This window comes from Lithobates pipiens, unplaced genomic scaffold (assembly GCF_037356315.1).
Source record: "Lithobates pipiens isolate NorthernLeopardFrog02 unplaced genomic scaffold, aLitPip1_a1.2 Scaffold_25, whole genome shotgun sequence".
Lineage (NCBI taxonomy): Eukaryota > Metazoa > Chordata > Amphibia > Anura > Ranidae > Lithobates > Lithobates pipiens.
Window position 1 is genome coordinate 153,345,183 of NW_027507787.1, and position 19,960 is coordinate 153,365,142.

A 19,960-nucleotide genomic window follows, 5' to 3' on the forward strand; every position below is an offset into this window, starting at 1 on the left:
CCTGATGGAGGGGGGCTCTCTGGGGACCCTGATGGAGGGGGGCTCTCTGGGGACCCTGATGGAGGGGGGCTCTCTGGGGACCCTGACATATGGAGGGTGCTCTCTGGGGACCCTGATGGAGGGGGGCTCTCTGGGGACCCTGATGGAGGGGGGCTCTCTGGGGACCCTGCAGTATGGAGGGGGGCTCTCTGGGGACCCTGATGGAGGGGGGCTCTCTGGGGACCCTGATGGAGGGGGGTTCTCTGGGGACCCTGAATTATGGAGGGGGCTCTATGAGGACTCTGATGTATGGGGGGCTCTCTGGGGACCCTGATGGAGGGGGTCTCTCTGGGGACCCTGATGGAGGGGGGCTCTCTGGGGACCCTGCAGTATGGAGGGGGGCTCTCTGGGGACCCTGATGTATGGAGGGGGCTCTCTGGGGACCCTGATGTATGGAGGGGGCTCTCTGGGGACCCTGATGGAGGGAGCTCTCTGGGGACCCTGATGGAGGGGGCTCTCTGGGGACCCTGATGGAGGGGGCTCTCTGGGGACCCTGATGGAGGGGGGCTCTCTGGGGAGGGGGGCTCTCTGGGGACCCTGATGGAGGGGGGCTCTCTTGGGACCGTGATGGAGGGGGGCTCTCTGGGGACTCTGCTGTATGGAGGGGGCTCTCTGGGGACCCTCATGTAAGGGGGAGGTTCCCTGGGGACCCTGAAGTAAGGAGGGGGCTCTCTGGGGACCCTGCTGTATGGAGGGTGCTCTCTGTGGACCCTGATGTAAGGGGGAGGCTCTCTGGGGACCCTGAAGTATGGAGGGGGCTTTCTGAGGACCCTGAAGTATGGAGGGGGCTCTCTGAGTACCCTGATGTATGGAGGGGGCTCTCTGAGGACCCTGATGTATGGAGGGGGCTCTCTGAGGACCCTGATGTATGGAGGGGGCTCTCTGGGGACCCTGATGTATGGAGGGGGCTCTCTGGGGACCCTGATGGAGGGGGGCTCTCTGGGGACCCTGACATATGGAGGGGGGCTCTCTGAGGACCCTGACATATGGAGGGGGGCTCTCTGAGGACCCTGACATATGGAGGGTGCTCTCTGGGGACCCTGAAATATGGAGGGGGCTCTCTGAGGACCCTGATGTATGGGGGGCTCTCTGGGGACCCTGATGGAGGGGGTCTCTCTGGGGACCCTGATGGAGGGGGTCTCTCTGGGGACCCTGCAGTATGGAGGGGGCTCTCTGGGGACCCTGATGGAGGGGGGCAGTCTGGGGACCCTGATGGAGGGGGGCAGTCTGGGGACCCTGATGGAGGGGGGCTCTTTGGGGACCCTGATGGAGGGGGGCTGTCTGGGGACCCTGATGGAGGGGGGCTCTCTGGGGACCCTGGCATATGGAGGGGGGCTCTCTGCGGACCCTGACATATGGAGGGTGCTCTCTGGGGACCCTGAAATATGGAGGGGGCTCTCTGAGGACCCTGATGTATGGGGGGCTCTCTGGGGACCCTGATGGAGGGGGTCTCTCTGGGGACCCTGATGGAGGGGGGCTCTCTGAGGACCCTGATGGAGGGGGGCTCTCTGAGGACCCTGATGGAGGGGGGCTCTCTGGGGACCCTGATGGAGGGGGGCTCTCTGGGGACCCTGACATATGGAGGGTGCTCTCTGGGGACCCTGATGGAGGGGGGCTCTCTGGGGACCCTGATGGAGGGGGGCTCTCTGGGGACCCTGCAGTATGGAGGGGGGCTCTCTGGGGACCCTGATGGAGGGGGGCTCTCTGGGGACCCTGATGGAGGGGGGCTCTCTGGGGACCCTGAATTATGGAGGGGGCTCTATGAGGACTCTGATGTATGGGGGGCTCTCTGGGGACCCTGATGGAGGGGGTCTCTCTGGGGACCCTGCAGTATGGAGGGGGGCTCTCTGGGGACCCTGATGTATGGAGGGGGGCTCTCTGGGGACCCTGATGTATGGAGGGGGCTCTCTGGGGACCCTGATGTATGGAGGGGGCTCTCTGGGGACCCTGATGGAGGGGGCTCTTTGGGGACCCTGATGGAGGGGGCTCTCTGGGGACCCTGATGGAGGGGGCTCTCTGGGGACCCTGATGGAGGGGGGCTCTCTGGGGAGGGGGGCTCTTTGGGGACCCTGATGGAGGGGGGCTCTCTGGGGACCGTGATGGAGGGGGGCTCTCTGGGGACCCTGCTGTATGGAGGGGGCTCTCTGGGGACCCTCATGTAAGGGGGAGGTTCCCTGGGGACCCTGAAGTAAGGAGGGGGCTCTCTGGGGACCCTGCTGTATGGAGGGTGCTCTCTGGGGACCCTGATGTAAGGGGGAGGCTCTCTGGGGACCCTGAAGTATGGAGGGGGCTTTCTGAGGACCCTGAAGTATGGAGGGGGCTTTCTGAGGACCCTGAAGTATGGAGGGGGCTCTCTGAGGACCCTGATGTATGGAGGGGGCTCTCTGAGGACCCTGATGTATGGAGGGGGCTCTCTGGGGACCCTGATGTATGGAGGGGGCTCTCTGGGGACCCTGATGTATGGAGGGGGCTCTCTGGGGACCCTGATGTATGGAGGGGGCTCTCTGGGGACCCTGATGTATGGAGGGGGCTCTCTGGGGACCTTGATGTATGGGGGGATCTCTGAGGACCCTGATGTAAGTGAGGGAGGCTCTCTGGGGACTTGTTTACATCGGAAGACCCCCGTTCTGCCTTTGTTGGAAACAATCGTCGGGGCCCGCCGGACCCACTGATTAGCTCTCGGTGTGTCCAATCAAACAGCGCGCAGACCCGCAAGTGCAGAATCAAGTACCTGTATGTGATTCTGCTCACAGGAGACGCAGCCCTGCAGTAAATGTACGTGGTTAATGTGAGTTTATTTTTCTTTATTTTCCTAACTCTTTAAACCTTTATTTTGAACATACAGTAGAGAAATTCTGTCACCAATGCATATGATGCACCAGTGCAATATATACGTGGTGCTTTGTGAGGGTGTGGCTTGTGTTTGGGTGGGGACAAAGGGGGCCCCATGATCCCCTACTGCCCGGGGGCCCCATGAGTTGTCAGTCCGCCCCTGCTCTCCATCCAACCTCACTGAGCTCGAGCTGTTTTGCAAGGAAGAATGGGCAAGAATTTCAGTCTCTCGATGTGCAAAACTGATAGAGACATACCCCAAGCGACTTGCAGCTGTAATCGCAGCAAAAGGTGGCTCTACAAAGTATTAACGCAAGGGGGCCGAATAATTGTGCACGCCCCACTTTTCATTTTTTTATTAGTTAAAAAAGTTTCAAAAATCCAATAGATTTCATTCCACTTCACAATTGTGTCCCACTTGTTGGTGATTCTTCACAAAAAATAAAAATGTTATATCTTTATGTTTGAAGCCTGAAATGTGGCAAAAGGTTGAAAAGTTCAAGGGGGCCGAATACTTTCGCAAGGCACTGTACATATTGGCATGGATTTTTATAAATCTATGAATTTTGACAGTATTGTACTGCAACCCAGGTGTCCTTAACCACTAGTTGACCAGCCGCCCTCATTATACTGCGGCAGGTTGACTCTCCCACAAATCTCCGTAGCTGTATGTCTGCCCTTTAAACAGCTATAGCAGGCACATGTGCGTGTGCATGCTCCCGCCCATTACACGGTGGGAGACCCGTTGCTCCACGCGTGTTTGTGGGCATGAGAGCCAGAATGGGGATTTGTGAGTGTAAACACACAAATCTCTGTTCTGTCAGGAGAGGAGAGACAGATCGTCTGCTCCTACTAAGTAGGAACAGCGATATGTCTCCTCCTCTAGTCACAACTTTCCCCCCACAGTAAGAAACACACCTAGGGAACACATTTAACCCCTTGATCGCCCCCTAGTGTGAAGCCCTTCCCTACCAGTGACATTTACACAGTAATCCGTGCATTTTTATAGTACTGATCACTGTATAACGGTCAATGGTCCCAAAAATGTTTCAAAAATCTGTCTGCTGCACTGTTGTAGTACCGCTTAAAATCACTGATCACTGCCATTACTAGTACAAAAAATAATAATAATATATAAATGCCATAAATATATTCTCTATATTGTAGACGCTATAACTTTTGCACAAACCAATCAATATATGCTTATTGCAATTTTCTTTACCAAAAATATGTAGAAGAATACATATCAGGCCTAAACTGATGAAGAAATTTATTTTTTACATTTTTATTTTTAGCAAAAAGTATAAAATATAGATTTTTCAAAAATAAAAAAGTCACTCTTTTTTTGTTTATAGTGCAAAAAATAAAAACCGTAGAGGTGATCAAATACTACCAAAAGAAATCTCTATTTGTGGGGAAAAAGGATGTCAATTTTGTTTGGCTACAGCATCGCACGATTCTATCTTTCTCATTGCATTTCTAATTCTCTTCCTATGAGCCCCCCGAGAATAATACAGTGTCTATCACCCATGACTCTCTGTCAACCTCAACGCCTGGGGCATATTTTTTTAAACGCTGAAACTGATGTTCACCAAACATTTACTTTGGTGAAAGTAATTTGCTTTATAAATCTGCCCCTTAGGCCCCTTTCACACTGGGGCGGTGCAGGCATCGGCGGTAAAGCACCACTATATTTAGCGGCGGTCTGTGGCTGCTAGCGGGACGGTTTTAACCCCCGCTAGTGGCCGAAAAGGGGTTAAAACTGCCCGCAAAGCACCGCCTTGCCGGTGGTATAGCCGCGCTGCCCCATTGATTTCAATGGGTGGAGCGGTTTAGGAGCGGTGAATACACTGCTCCTTCACCGCTCCAAAGATGCGGCTAGCAGGACTTTTTTCACCATCCTGCTAGCGCACCGCTCGAGTGTGAAAGCCCTCCGGCTTTCACACTGGAGTGAAAGGGGCCGGTTTTTTCAGGCGCTGCAGCTCTAAAAATAGCGCCTGTGTAGCGCCTGAAAAAACCTCCCCAGTGTGAAAGGGGCCTTAGTGTTACCATAAAGTCTGAGGATATCTAATGGTAGAAATAATTACTACAGTGGACAGCTCCAGAAGGAATAAAATATGTCCCCAGCACACCTAGAAGCTTGTTGAAAACCCCATGGTCTTATTGCAGGGTCACATAATGATGCTAGCGTGCTTATATGGTTTTTCAATAAAAGTTTGAGTTTTGCAACAAGCTCTTAGGTGTGCCAATGACACATTTTTTTTCACCAATATCTGCCCACACATGGTACAGCAACCTGAACCTGCATGATCTAGTTCAGAATGATGTGCGATAATCCCTGTAGTAGGACATTAAAGGTGTCACAGGTGCCATACTTACATCAGACTGTGTTCCACAGTATGACTTATTTCTGGGTGACAGATCGGGAATGGAAAACTGATAGTAACCAGACTCAATAATGCCGTTATAACACACTCCACCCAGGGCCAGCTGGGTAATCTCCCATCCGTAGGGGCACTCTGGAATTTTAGCCACAATTGACTTAGGATAGCAATGTACTATGATCACATCTGGAAAAACAAAACACAAAAATAGAAAAATATCAGTTTTCTGCAATGGAACAAAACTATTGAAAATACATTGACACTTACATAGCCTCAACTAACTCCCCTCAACCTAACAAATTAATGCAAAAGAGCAATGGTTTCTGTGTTCCAGTTTTAGCATATCAAGTCAAAATATTTTTTCCTGTTTCATGTGCTTTTCAAACAAGTCTTTCTAACCTCCAGAAGAGAGTAAGTCTATATTTAGAGGATATGACACAGGGGTTTATTTACTAAAGGCAAATAGACTGTGCACTTAGCAAAGTACAGTTAGGGCCGGTTCACACTGCGACGCGAGGCGAGGCGACACGGCTCGCCTCGCTCCCGCAAGTCGCCCCCATACAGTGCTATGGAACCATTCTGAGAGGAGCGACTTGAGTCGCTCCGACTCAGAAAAAAGGTTCCTGTACTACTTCGGGGCGACTTCGGGGGCGACTTGCATTGACTTCTATGCAGAAGTCCTCTGCAAGTCGCCGCTGACCCCCCCTGCAAGTCGCGGCGAGGAAGTCGGAGACGCCTCGCCGCGGCTCGCAGTGTGAACCGGCCCTAACCCTCTGCAAGTGCAGTTGCTCCAGAGCTTGGTAAATAAGGTAAAGCTTCATTTTGTAAAGAGTACCTAATCACATGCAAGGAAAAAAAATAAAAAAATAATTTTTGCTTGTGCATGATTGGATGATGGAAGTCAGCAGAGCTTCTGCTCATTTACTAAGTGCTGCACTTGAAGAATGCAACTGCACTTTGCAAAGTGCACAGTCTTTTTTGCCTTTAGTAAATCAAACCCGTTAGCTCTCTCTGGGTACAGTGTAATACTATAGGGTAGAGTAGAGAGGAGTGAACTGGAGTCGAGTCGAATGGAGTAGAGCAGGAACGATTGAAGTACATTGGAGCAGAGTGGAGTAGAATAAAGTAGAGTAGAATAGAGGAGAGTGGAGTAGAGTAGTGCAGAGTAGAGTAGAGTGGAAGGGGTAGATTTGAGTAGGGTTAGGTGTGGTGGAGTAGAATGAATTAAAAAAAGAGAGGAGACAGTAGAGTGGAGGGGAGTCAATTAGAATAGACTGGAGTGGCAAAGAGAAGAGTAGAGTGGATAAGAGTGAAAAAGAGTATAGTAAAGAAGAATGCAGTAGAGTAGAGTGGAGTGGAGTAGATTGGAATACAATTAAGTAGGGTAGAGTGAAATGGACAAGAGTGGGGCAGAGTAGAGGAGAATAGAGTATAGTGCTGTACATCAAAGTAGAATGGAGTAGAGTAGAGTGAACTGGACTGGAGAGTAAAGAGAGCAGAGTGGAGTAGATTAGAGTAGGCTGGAGTGGCGAAGAGTAGAGTGGAATGTAGTAGCAAAGAGAAGAGTACAGTAGAGTGCAATAGAGTAGAATAGGGTTGGAGAACAGTGTCATAGAGGAGAGTAGAATGGAGTGGTGTAGACTTGAGTGGAGTGGACTGGAGAGTGGAGAGAGTAGAGAAGAGTGGAGTAGAGTACAGAAATGTGGAATGGAGTAGAGTAGAGAAGAGTGGAATAGAGAAGATTAGAGAGGAGTGGCCCATATTAGAATAGAATGAAGTAGAGTATAGTGGAGTGGACTAGAATAGAGTAAAATGGAGTAGAGTGGAGTGGACTAGAATAGAGTGGAGTAGAGGAGAGGAGAGTGGAGCAGATTAGAGTAGAATGGAGTAGAGAATAGTGGAATGGAGTAGAGTGGAATGGAGCAGTGTAGTATAGAGTGGAGTGAAATGGAGTAGATTATAGTAGATTGGATAAGAATGGAGTGGCGTGGAGTAGATTAGAGTTAAATGGAGTGGAGTAGAGTGGATTGCAGTATATTAGAGTAGAGCAGGGTAGAGTAGAATGGAGCAGAGTGGATAAGAATGGAGTGGCGTGGATTAGATTATAGTTGAGTAGTATGGAGTAGAGTGGATTGGAGTATATCAGAGTCATGTAGAGCAGAGTAGGGTGGAGTGGAATGGAGTAGAGGAGAATAAAGTAGAGTAGAGACGTGGAGATGATAGAACACAGCAAAGTCCTACCCAAGGACAATAGGAAAACAACTGTGACTTAACAGAGAAATCTGTTGGAAGCCTAAAATATTGTGCAAAAGAACATATTTTGATTATTTAAAGCTGGTTCATGGTTCCAGATGTTGGTTTTATCTTTCAGACTTAAAAAAAATATGATATAAAATATATGGAACAATCAGACATATTTAAAACTGGTACATTGGCTGTAAAACAACACACCTCCACCGAGTACATCAATAGAAAAATAAATACACTGAAAACCTGCTTCCTCAGAACCGTAAGCAGGCAGTTGATCCAAAGGTAGGCAAAAGTCATTGTAAAGCATGGTCCAATTTGCTCCAAAAGGGAAAAAAATCCTTCTTGATCAATTTGGGGGTCAACAGCCTACCATGTTAGTACTAATTCATACTAATTATGAATTAGTATAATTTTTGCATGTATAATAATTTTTCTATAAAGTTAGTTGTTTTAAAGAATTTTTTTTTTGCATTAAAAAAACATATCCAGCCTTTTTCCTTTATTTTTAAACAGTCTACAGAGTTAGTTAGAACTAGCTCCTGTGGAAGTCTGGTCAACATTTTCACAACTCTGACTGAAAAGAAGTCTTTCCATATACGGAGGTTCAACCCCCCTTTTTCCAGCGGAGACTCAATGGAACTAAGTTCTATGACAGTAAATAGAAAAGGATCAAATTGTAAGATCCCATTTAATGCATGAAAAAAGTACATGACCCTTTTCCAACAACACAGAGCACCACAACAGATGGTATATTTGTTATGGTGTGCTGCAGTGTGTTATACTATACTGTACAATATGTTGAGGTGCCATTGACAATGGGAGGAAATGCAAGGCACCCCACATAGAACAGGTGCATTACCATGTCTTGTAGCATTTTGCATTAATATGTGCATTTTAGTGCACGTTGCCACAAATGTGTGCAAGAGCATTATTATTTGTTATAATATAAACTATCATTATGTTTATTATCATTACAATCATCATTATTATTACCAGAGGCGTAGCTTGAAGTTTGTGAGTCCCCAAAATTCACTACCCTTTAAGTGGGTAGATCATAGCCTCCCATATCTGGGTGTGCAGTTTACTCCTAAGCCCTCCGATTTATTTGCAGCTAATTACCCAGCTCTATTAAAAAATATTACAAGGTCGTTATCTAATTGGTCATCAATGCCGATATCATGGTTTGGGAAAATCAATATCATAAAAATGTCTGTTCTTCCGAAATTTTTATATTTATTCAGAACTCTCCCGATTCATATTCCTGCATATTTTCTTAGGCTGATTCAACAAAAAGTAACAAAATTTACTTGGGGGAAAATAAAACGCAGACTTCACAAAAAAACACTTGTTCTCCCCAAAGCTTTGGGTGGTTTGGGATTCCCAGACTTTAACATATATTATAAGGCAGCTCAATTACCGTATTTTCCGGCGTATAAGACGACCTTTTACACGTAAAAAAATTGGCCAAAAAGCAGGGGTCGTCTTATACGCCGGGTCAGCTCCTCGGATGCCGGCTGGGTGTTCGGTAATACTGTATGTAGCTTCGGCTACATACAGTATATACCGCTGAGCCAATCCTGGTGAGCGGTGTATTCAAATGAATACAAAGCCTGCTCGGATTGGAGTAACGACCTCTGCCAATCCGAGCAGGCTACTCTGTAGCCTGCTCTGATTGGCTTGGAGAGTCAGAGCGGCGCGGGCTGATGATGTTACAGCCTCTGCCAATCCAAGCAGGCTTTGTATTCATTAATAGAATACATCGCTCGCCGTGATTGGCTCCAGCAAATGCAGGAAGAAGGAAGAAATATGAAGCCTCGAAAGCCGGGTCGTCTCATACGGTAAGTACAGATTTAAAAGCATTTTTGTCCTGTAAGATTAGGGGGTCGTCTTATATGCCGGGTCGCCTTATACACCGGCAAATACGGTATCTCAATTAACAAAATATCACTCTTCTACAGAGATTCCTTTATGGGTCCTCATTGAAGCTGTAGTCTGTGATCCTCTTCCTATAAACAATATATTATGGTTACAACCTGCGGATCGTAAGTCTATAAATAACCCCATTTCTAAGCACTCTCTATCTATATGGGATAGGTATAGAAATTCACATGGTCTGCAATCTCCACAAAATCCGCTATTATCTTTCCACAAGAATCCGACTTTTTACCCAGCCTGGAAATATCCCAAAACCTTTAAAGCTTGGTCTAAGGCTGGTATCACTTGTCTATATAATTTAACTTCAACTACATCAATAAAATCTTTTACAGATCTATGTGAATTATATAAGCTTCCACAATCAGAAATATTCAGATATCTCCAAATCAAAGATTTTTATACTCCTCTTCTCAATTTAAATGTAAACTTACATAATATTTCTCAATTTGAAAGATTTTGTCTCAAGGAACCACATGCTAAAGGTCGTATTACATCATTGTATACACAACTGATATCTAATTCTTATACTGTTATACCTAAATATATGGCCAAGTGGGAAAAATATTTGGATTGTATGATCGATTCTAGGTCTTGGTCCAACATATGGTCTTTCGCAAAATCTTCCTCTATAAATATATTGGCGTCTGAATCATCATATAAAGTTCTCACACGCTGGTATTTGGTTCCTGCGAGAATCGCCAAATTCTCAACAGACAACACTGGCCTCTGCTTTCGTGGCTGTCCAGAAAAAGGTACCTATATACATACCTGGTGGCATTGCTCAATTGTACAATCATTTTGGAAAAAGATCTTTCTGATAATTACAAAATTTTTTGATCGTCCAATTTTTCCAGACCCAATTATAGCTCTCCTTAATTTAAAACCAGCCTTTCTGAATCAGAAACAATTCAAATTAGTTCTTACACTCCTGATAGCCGCAAAGCAGACTATAGCCAATGCGTGGAAAACAGATGTGGTGAATATTGCAGAAACCAAACATAGAATGAATCAATCTTTCATCCATGCTAAAATGGACGCTATAGATAAAAACCAGATGACAAAGTTTGATATCATGTGGAAACCCTGGATTAAATATTATACGTCAGATAATTTTGACAACCGAGTTTTATTGTTATGGTGATTAAGATTTTTTTAAAGAATTACAACATTAGATGATATATAAAACCTCCTCCGGAGAATTATTCCCTCCCCTTCCCCTCCTATATACCTTTTATGTTCTTCCCTTACTATATAATACTTACTATAAACATACTTTAGAAGTTATGATCAAAACTTTAAAATCATATATTTTCTTTTAGACATATTTATATTTTCTTGGGATTAAAATGTTTGAAACTCAGCTATAAGAATGTTTTCAAATTCTAAAATATATAAGGCCATTTATTGTCATTCCCACGAGAATATCTTGAAATTCTTCTTTGCTTTGTATCATTCGTACTTCAATATGTCTACTTTTTATTTCTGGTATCACATAATTTGTCTTATATTCTGTACATGTAATTTATTTTAACATAAAATAAAAAAATTTGAACGAGAAGTTTGTGGGTCCCAATGCAAAAGTTGTCCTGGGGCCCCTCACTACTACCTGCCCCTTCCACTTCACACCAAGATACTCCCATTATGCACCAAGATACTACAAGTGGCTTAAGAGTTGTTTCAGAGATTTATTTACATATTGAGAGGGTAATTCTAAATATTTTGTAGAAACCATCCTAGTAATGACATGACCTCGCCCCCTTCCCCCATTCTAGTAATGACATGACCTTGTCCCCCATCACAGTAATGACATGACCTCGTCCCCCATCCTAGTAATGACATGACCTCGTCCCCCATCACAGTAATGACATGACCTCACCCCCTTCCCCCATTCTAGTAATGACATGACTTCGCCCCCCCCCATCCTAGTAATGACATGACCTCGCCCCCCATCCTAGTAATGACATGACCTCACCCCCTTCCCCCATTCTAGTAATGACATGACCTCGCCCCCCCATCCTAGTAATGACATGACCTTGTCCCTTCCTCGCCCTCTATCCCATTAATGACATGACCTCACCTCCCTCCCCCATCCTAGTAATGACATGGCCTCATCTCCACCCCCCATACTAGTAATGACATGACCCCAGCCAATGAGAGCAGAGGAAGTGTATGGACTAGGGAGAAGGCAAACAACTGGAAGCGGATTACTGGATTATAAAACTTGGCTTGGGCCCTGGGGGATACTAGGTGGATCAGAGCTGGAATCCAGCTCTGGGATTTTGTGGAGGAAATCAAATGTAATAGGACAATGACAGCAGGGAGCAGAGCTGAAGGCCCCCTGGAGCTAGGGGTGGGGGTCACAATTGCAACCCCTGATGCTACGCCCCCATGACTATTACTATTGCTACTACCAATATAACATTTATCCAAAGCACTGCTCCTATGTAGTGTACTAACTATGATGACGACAGCTCCCATGCTGTCTGTGCTTGATTTAGGTGTACTATGTCATGATCAATGATGTGTATTGTCACAGTGCCCACTGCTACAGACAGTGTTAGCTGAGTCAAGGGGGGGGGGGGGGAGTCCCATCAATATAGTGATATGGGTCCCTTGATTTGTAGGTACTCCCCCCCCGCATGATGGCACTATGTCAAAGGATATTAATAGGTACCGTCAGCCACATCATGAAAAAGGCATAACGTTTAACCTTAGCTGCAACTTTTTTTTTTTTTTTTTAGTTATCTTTAGTATTGTTTTTACAAAAAATAGATGATATGCACCATATTTTCCTTGAAAGGATACATTTTTCTGGGGTCATAAACAGGTAGAGATTTTGTAACCCACAAATTCAGATTTATGGCCAGTTTTGATTCCCAGGATGCCAATCAAGGCTGTGACTGCTTGCACTGCAATGACATGATTTGTCTTTTTTCCCAGACTGTATCAAATCATTCCATCATGAAAACAAATAAAAAAATTATTTATATATATATATATATATATATATATATATATATATATATATATATATATAATTTATATATATAATTTATATATATATATTTTGTTTTTATAATTGTGCTCATAAGTTTACATACCCTGGCAGAAGTTATAATTTCTTGGCCATTTTTCAGAGACTATGAATGATGACACAAAAACATTTCTTTCACTCATGGTTAGTGTTTGGCTGAAGCCATTTATTATCAATCAACTGTGTTTACTCTTTTTAAATCATAATGACAACAGAAACTACACAAATGACCCTGATCAAAAGTTTACATACCCTGGTGATTTTGACCTTATAACATGCACACCAGTTGACACAAAGGGGTTTGAATGGCTATTAAAGGTAACCATCCTCACCTGTGATCTGTTTGCAAGTAATTAGTGTGTGTGTATAAAAGTTCAATGAGTTTCTGGACTCCTAACAGACCCTTGCATGTTTCATCCAGTGCTGCGCTGACGTTTCTGGATTCAGAGTCATGGGGAAAGGAAAAGAATTGTCAAAGGATCTGCGGGAAAAGGTAGGTGAACTGTATAAAACATGAAAGGGATATAAAAAGATATCCAAGGAATTTAGAATGCCAATCAGCAGTGTTCAAACTCTAATCAAGAAGTGGAAAATGAGGGGTTCTGTTGAAACCAAACCACGGTCAGGTAGACCAACTAAAATTTCAGCCGCAACTGCCAGGAAAATAGTTAAGGATACAAAGAAAAACCCACAAATAACTTCAGGTGAAATACAGGACTATCTGAAAACATGTGGTGTGGCTGTTTCCAGATGCTCAATACGGAAGCACTTGAAGAAAGATGGGCTGTGTGGTTGAGTCGCCAGAAGAAAGCCATTACTACGCAAATGCCACCCTCTTACAATACGCCAAACAGCACAGAGACAAGCCTCAAACCTTCTGGTACAAAGTAATTTGGAGTGATGAGACCAAAATTTAGCTTTTTGGCCCCAACCATAAAAGCTACATTTGGAGAGGAGTCAACAAGGCCTATGATGAAAAGTACATCATTTCTACTGTGAAACACGGAGGTGGATTGCTGATGTTTTGGGGATGTGTGATCTACACAGGAAATTTGGTCAAAATTGATGGAAAGATGTATGCAACATGTTATCAAAAAATATTAGAGGAACATTTGCATTCATCATCCAGGAAGCTGTGCATGGGACGTACTTGGACATTCCAACATGACAATGATCCAAAACACAAGGCCAAGTCGACCTGTCATTGGCTGCAGCAGAATAAAGTGAAGGTTCTGGAGTGGCCATCTCAGTCTCCTGACCTCAATATCATTGAGCCACTCTGGGGAGATCTCAAACGTGCAGTTCATGCAAAACAGCCCAAGAAATGACAGGATCTGGAGGCTTTTTGCCAAAAGGAATAGGCAGCTTTACCATCTGAGAAGATAAAGAGCCTCATCCACAAATACCACAAAAGACTGCAAGCTGTCATTGATGTTAAAGGGGGCAATACATGGTATTAAGAACTGGGATATGTAAACTTTTGATCAGGGTCATTTGGGTAGTTTCTGTTGCCATTATGATTTAAAAAGAGTACCGTAAACACAGTTGATTAATAATACATGGCTTCAGCCAAACACTAACCATGAGTGAAAGAAATGTTTTTGTGTTATTAATCTTATTCTCTGAAAAATGGCCAAGAAATAATAAATTCTGCCAGGGTATGTAAACTTATGAGCACAACTGTATTATTATTATTATTGTATATTTATATATAAATAAATATATATATATGGAGTTTTTTTGTTTAATCTGAGCAACGTTTTTGCTGCATCCAAAAATTATTTGAATCTTTCTATCTGTTTATCACAAGCTGCATTTTAATCTGTTGCATCAGTTGCAAACTGTGGAAATACTTATAGTTATAAGAGATGCACACAAGAATAAAATTTATTTTTGTCTGTATTCCTCACCTTGTTTATTTGGGATACACTTTCCTGCAGTGCTTGCTATCAAAACAATGAGCACAATGAAGGTAAAAAGCACCATTTCTTCAAAGCAAACTAAAACATAAAAAAAATTCAGTAAAGCAATCACCACTCAATATCTAGAAAAGCCCAACGTCTCAGAGATCCAGGATTGTCACCTTCATTGCCTCCATGTTCTGTGCCTAGAAAAATGAATAATAAAGAATAAAAAATGTGCATTATTATTTCTGTGTTAAATATTGATCTTCAAAATCACAAATATTACTAATATTTAAACATACATTCATACTGGACATTATAAATCATCTGTAGAAACACTTGCAGTTGCCAAAATATTTATAATTTATATTTACTTATTTAAATATACATTATTTATTCATTACTCATATAGCAAATATAAGTGGACAAAACTAAGCATTAAAATATGTTACAATTTATCAAAAAATAAAAAAATATATAAATTAAATAAGTTAATTATTTTTTAAGCATCCAATCTTATATATATTAGAGATCATTCAATTTGAATACATTGTTCTATATTTTCCAAGGAAAATGGATTGACAAGGAAAGCTATTATTTTAATGATAACAGTTTACCATGTTATGAAGCATTAAAGAAAAGTCCTGCATGCTAAATGTTGGGTGTGTAAACAAATCCCCTACATTTGTTTTCCTCATTTATATATATATATATATATATATATATATATATATATATATATATATATATTGTTTGCCATTATTTTATTTTCTGAGGGTCTATAATTTATTATTCTTTTATCACATAGTTACAATTTATATATTTCTTTAATTTAATGTGTCTGCTCCATTGTGTCATTGTTACCCTTCCTTTTATTTATTTTTTTAAAACATTTGTAAAATGTAAAAAAAAAAAAAAAAATGTTTGTTGCATCTTTGGTGCAGTTTCCTTCAAAGCACACTACCCATGAATTGTGAAGCATGTAAAATACATCACACTGAAACTGCACAAGTTCTACTGGTTAAAAATAAAATAAAGAGTAACATTATGAAATGGATGTAATAAATATTTCAGTTAGAAAATCTAAAACTGTGTGCTCCCAATAATGTCTAATGCAATTACTATTGCATAATAAATTTACAGTAAATATATATAATATATATAGTAAAATAATTGTGTATTTATTTTTTTTTAAGATAAAAAGTAACTTCCGCTTACCTGCTATATTCAAGGTTTGGCAATTTGGACAGTCATGACTTGTCAGTCTTATATGTGTGTATATAAGTATTTTTTCCCCCAGTGTGAACCATCTGAGTTGTACCATACAGGTATCTTCCCTTTTATAGTCTAGAGGCTAAAGAGTAGTGATCCAGAGATAAGTGTCAGCTGCCAATAGAGGAGCAGTGTTCAGTCTGACACTGAAGACATTCTCCATGACCTGGCAATGCTCAGGAGCTGTCTGTGGCTCGGCAATACATTTACATAATGAGCATTCACATTGGAAATATTGTCCGCTGGTTTCATGTATGAATGTATGTGCTTAAAAGGAAATGACCACGGTTTGGGCTCAATTTGATCTAAACTAGCCCATAGGCTTTTAGTGTAGAGCTTTGAATGTTCAAATATTTACATAATTCTTAACAAGCAGTCAACCGCTTGCCTACCGGGCACTTGTACCCCCTTCTGGCCCAGGCCAATTTTCAGCTTTCAGAGCTGTCACAATTTAAATGACAATTGCGTGGTCATGCAACACTGACTGTACCCATATGAAATTATAATTTTTTTTCTAACAGATAGAGCTTTCTTTTATTAGTATTTAATATCCAATGAGGTTTTTATTTTTTGCCTAATAAATAAAAAAAGAACAAACATTTAAAAAAAAAAAACATTTTCATAGCTTGTTATAAAATTTTGCAAACAGGTCATTTTTCACCTTCACTGATGTTCACTGATGTGCGCTGATAGGCTGCACTGATGGTGAATATATGCTTAGGGGGTAAGCATGAACATTAGTGCTCAATTTTTTGGGGGTGGGGGGATTTTTGCTGACACGTAATGCTCATACATCTGGGTGGGTGCGCAATTTAGCATGTTCCTCCCCAGCTCTAGATGATCTTGTCCCGGCACTGATTGGCAGAACTAATGGTGCTGCTGAAACTCTCCCACTCACACTCCTGAAGCAGATGATGCAAGTCTAAAAATGAGGGTCACGCACCGCTGGTATCATCCACAAGAAACTTTACTGGGGGCTGCTCAGACGGAACACCATGGCAGAACCATGTTCTGCCTGAGCAGTCTCCAATAAAGTTTCTTGAGGATACCAGCGGTGTGCGACCCTCCTTTTCAGATTTGCATCATCTGCTACAGGAGTGTGAGTGGGCTCTTCGCTGGTCTGCACCCGCCCTTCACAGCTTGTCTTAAGTTGTCTACCAGTAATAATCGAATGCAGCGGTAATTATTTAATATGATGAAAAGAAGTTGCATTTATATGTAGCAAGGTCCCAGGCCTCCTTTATTCTAATGAGAACCTCCAGAGCCGGGGACAGCTGACATCCTTCTGTAGGGTGGGTTGCAAGCAGTGTTGGTCATCTTACTTTAAAAATGTATTTAATAAGGGGGCCCCCAGATTCCAGCCCCCTACCCTATGTGAATGAGTATGGGGTACCATGTACCCCTACCCATTCACCTGGGGAAAAGTGTTAATAAAAAAAAACACAACACAAGTTTTTAAATTACTTTTTTAGACAGCTCCGGGGTCTTCTTCCGACTTCGGGGGTCTTCTCGCCAGGCTCCTCTGCTATCTTCTGCTCTTTTACCGCTAGATCTTTTACTAGCGGAGGAGCCCGGCTTTCTCCTTCATCGCCGCCGCTGTCCGGGGGTCTTATTCCGACTTCGGGGTCTTCTTCCGAATTCGGGGTTGTGTCCTACTTTTCACTTCTTCTGCCGGGCCTCCGCTATCTTCTTACAGCTCTTTTACTAGCGCTGGCCCAGTATTTTTTCTTTTTTTGTCGCCGCCGCCTTCTTCTCCCTCTTCTTCTTTTCTTCTTCTTCCTTCTGATGTTGACACAACGCTCTCTCCGGCCATAATGGCAGGGACACGTTGCGTGGCAACTTATATAGGCACAAGGGGTGGGGTCTCCGGGTGATGTCACATGGTGGCCCCACCCCCTATGATGTCACAGTCCTGGGGGATGCTGGGACTGTGACATCACAAAGGGTGGGGTCACCCTGTGACCCCACCCCTTATGCCTATATTAGTCGCCGTACAACACGTGGATGGAGGCGGCGACATTCACTTCCTTCGTTAGTCCCGTCTACCTGGAGTCACGTTCAAAATGAACGGACTTTACTCTGTGTGTGGGCAAGTCTGTTCATTTCAGAAGGTCCACACAGAATATAATTGCGGTAACGCCGCCCAAGTAATGGGAACGGTGTTAGCATGAGGGGAAGAGTAATCAGTTAGATTACTCGTTACCCTCTAAAGTAACTGCGTTAAGTAACTCCATTTATTTTAACTGAGTTACTTACATTACTGGTTGCAAGGTATAGTGGGTGTAATGTAAGATAGATTCATGGGTGCCAGACACTTCTTGAATGCAAAGAGATTTATTTTCTCTTGAACAGAATGGTGGGAGAGAGGGTTTAGGGCCAGGACACCCTTAGGTAGTTGCAATGTCAATTAGCAGACAATTTCAAATGCAGCATACCATTTAGATAATTAAAAGTAAATATAAACAATAGCCTTACATCCTAACTACTTAATATATATATATAAATATATACACAGTAATGAAATAGTATAAATGGCAGAATTCTAGGGTTTCCGTAACCGAGCAGAACCTGTACGTCTGGAGCACGCTGAACAGAGCACCCAGCAAAAACATCTGGCTTATAGCCAGGCTTGGTTACAGGCATTGGCTTGGTAGGGCGAACTTTGGGGACCCATCAAACCCAACGATCCTCCTCAAAGATTTGGTAATTTATCAGCGGGGCTGTATTAGCAGACAGCTCAATTTTCACACTAGTGGCCGTAGCAATGGGAACTTCATCCTCCTCTACTTCACACATCTGCTCCTCATCACTCCCTCCACTTCCCTGTCCAAGATAGAGTGTCCAAGAACAGTTCAGATAATCCATCAAATGGGATGTATGAATTGGTTATGGTGGAGCACTCTTCGGCCGGGATATAGTTGCACTTGGAACTTGCTTTAACTGGTACAACTGTGTTATCCCCCATAATGGCCACAGGCATCACCTCCCCTTACAGGCACTGTTTTCACCCATTGCAGGCTTACCCAACTCCGGTACTCTTTTCCCGGTGGCTCAGCGATTAAAGCGAGCAGGTGGGCCCAACTGCAGCCTTGAGGAGCAACCGGAATACTGGGTCCTGGGGCAGCCGCCGAGACAGGGGGAGCAGCCTTCTGCATGACTCGGGTGATGGCAGGTGGGTTTGTGATATCACTCCCAGTCGGGATAGTGACATTTTTGTTCCAATCGGCCTGTAGTATCTGCAGAGGTTGGGCTGGTGCGACTACCTCGAGTAGGTGTTTACTGCAACATCCACAGACGATCCAAGGCCTCAGATGCGTGGCCAGACTGGATGCTTCCTGCAGATCAGTCCCAAGGCCTCATAGCCTCCAGCCGTTTACAGGGCAAGATTACCCTTCGGTATGTACGGCACTCTGGTGTCAGTTAGAACAGGTTTAGACTCACTGAGGCCAAAACCAACACCCGGAGCATACTTTCTCCAATCCGCCATCTCACTTCCAAACTGCACCATCTTTCTCTTCAACCCACAACCAGACACATGTGGTAGCACTTCCTTATCCTCCTCTGCAGAGTGAGAGTTCCTCTCCCTGCCAACAGATTGGTGCAGATACTTTCTGGAAACTTTCACACCTGCCTTTTTCATGCTGCAGTGTGCCAAAACTGTAATGGAGTCTGTAATGGAGTCTGTTTTAACCCCCACAGCTCTGACTTGCTGGTTCTCCTCCACATTGTTAGAACGCACAATAACACAGTCTATGAGAAGTACAGATGGTACTTGCCACCTTTCCACAGAGCCAGACGAAATCCAGATGGAGCTGTAGCCTCTTGCTATGAGCGACTGCTGCGAGGATAAGAACTTTGCCCCACGTTGGACACCAAATGTAGCAAGGTCCCAGGCCTCTATTGGTCTAATGAGAATCTCCAGAGCCAGAGACAGCTGAAAACCTTCTGTATGGAGTGGGTTGCAAGGCATAGTGAGTGTAATGTAAGGTAGATTCATGGACACCAGACACTTCTTGAATGCAAAGGGATTTATTTTCTCTTGAACAGAACAGTGGGAGAGAGGGTTTAGGGCCAGGGCACCCTTAGGTAGTTGCAATGTCAATTAGCAGACTCCTAGACTTCTACAGGTAGACAGCCATGCAGGGAAAGACATCCAGCAAGACACCACATCTGCATGTGTAGGAGCAGTGTCTTCTATGACAACAGTCTTAGAACAGTTCCTAACACAAATTGTAATAAAATCCTTTACTTTTATACAGTCACTTCTTGTAGATTCTCAGCCCACTGAGCTCCCAGTCTCTCTCACTAGA

General features: G+C 43.8%; 1 protein-coding gene across 2 annotated transcripts in view; it reads right to left on the reverse strand.

The window, feature by feature from the left end:
- Positions 1–15,726, reverse strand: part of TECTB (tectorin beta) — a 41,062-nt gene extending 25,336 nt beyond the window's left edge. For both annotated transcript variants that reach the window (XM_077455046.1, XM_077455045.1), the window contains exons 1-3: positions 15,597–15,726; positions 14,385–14,581; positions 5,251–5,441 (exon numbers count right to left, since the gene is read on the reverse strand). In XM_077455046.1, the coding sequence (XP_077311172.1) occupies positions 5,251–5,441; positions 14,385–14,460 (267 nt within the window). In that variant the 5' untranslated portion in view covers positions 14,461–14,581; positions 15,597–15,726. The remainder of the gene's footprint in view (positions 1–5,250; positions 5,442–14,384; positions 14,582–15,596) is intronic.
- Positions 15,727–19,960: the final 4,234 nt, after the last annotated feature.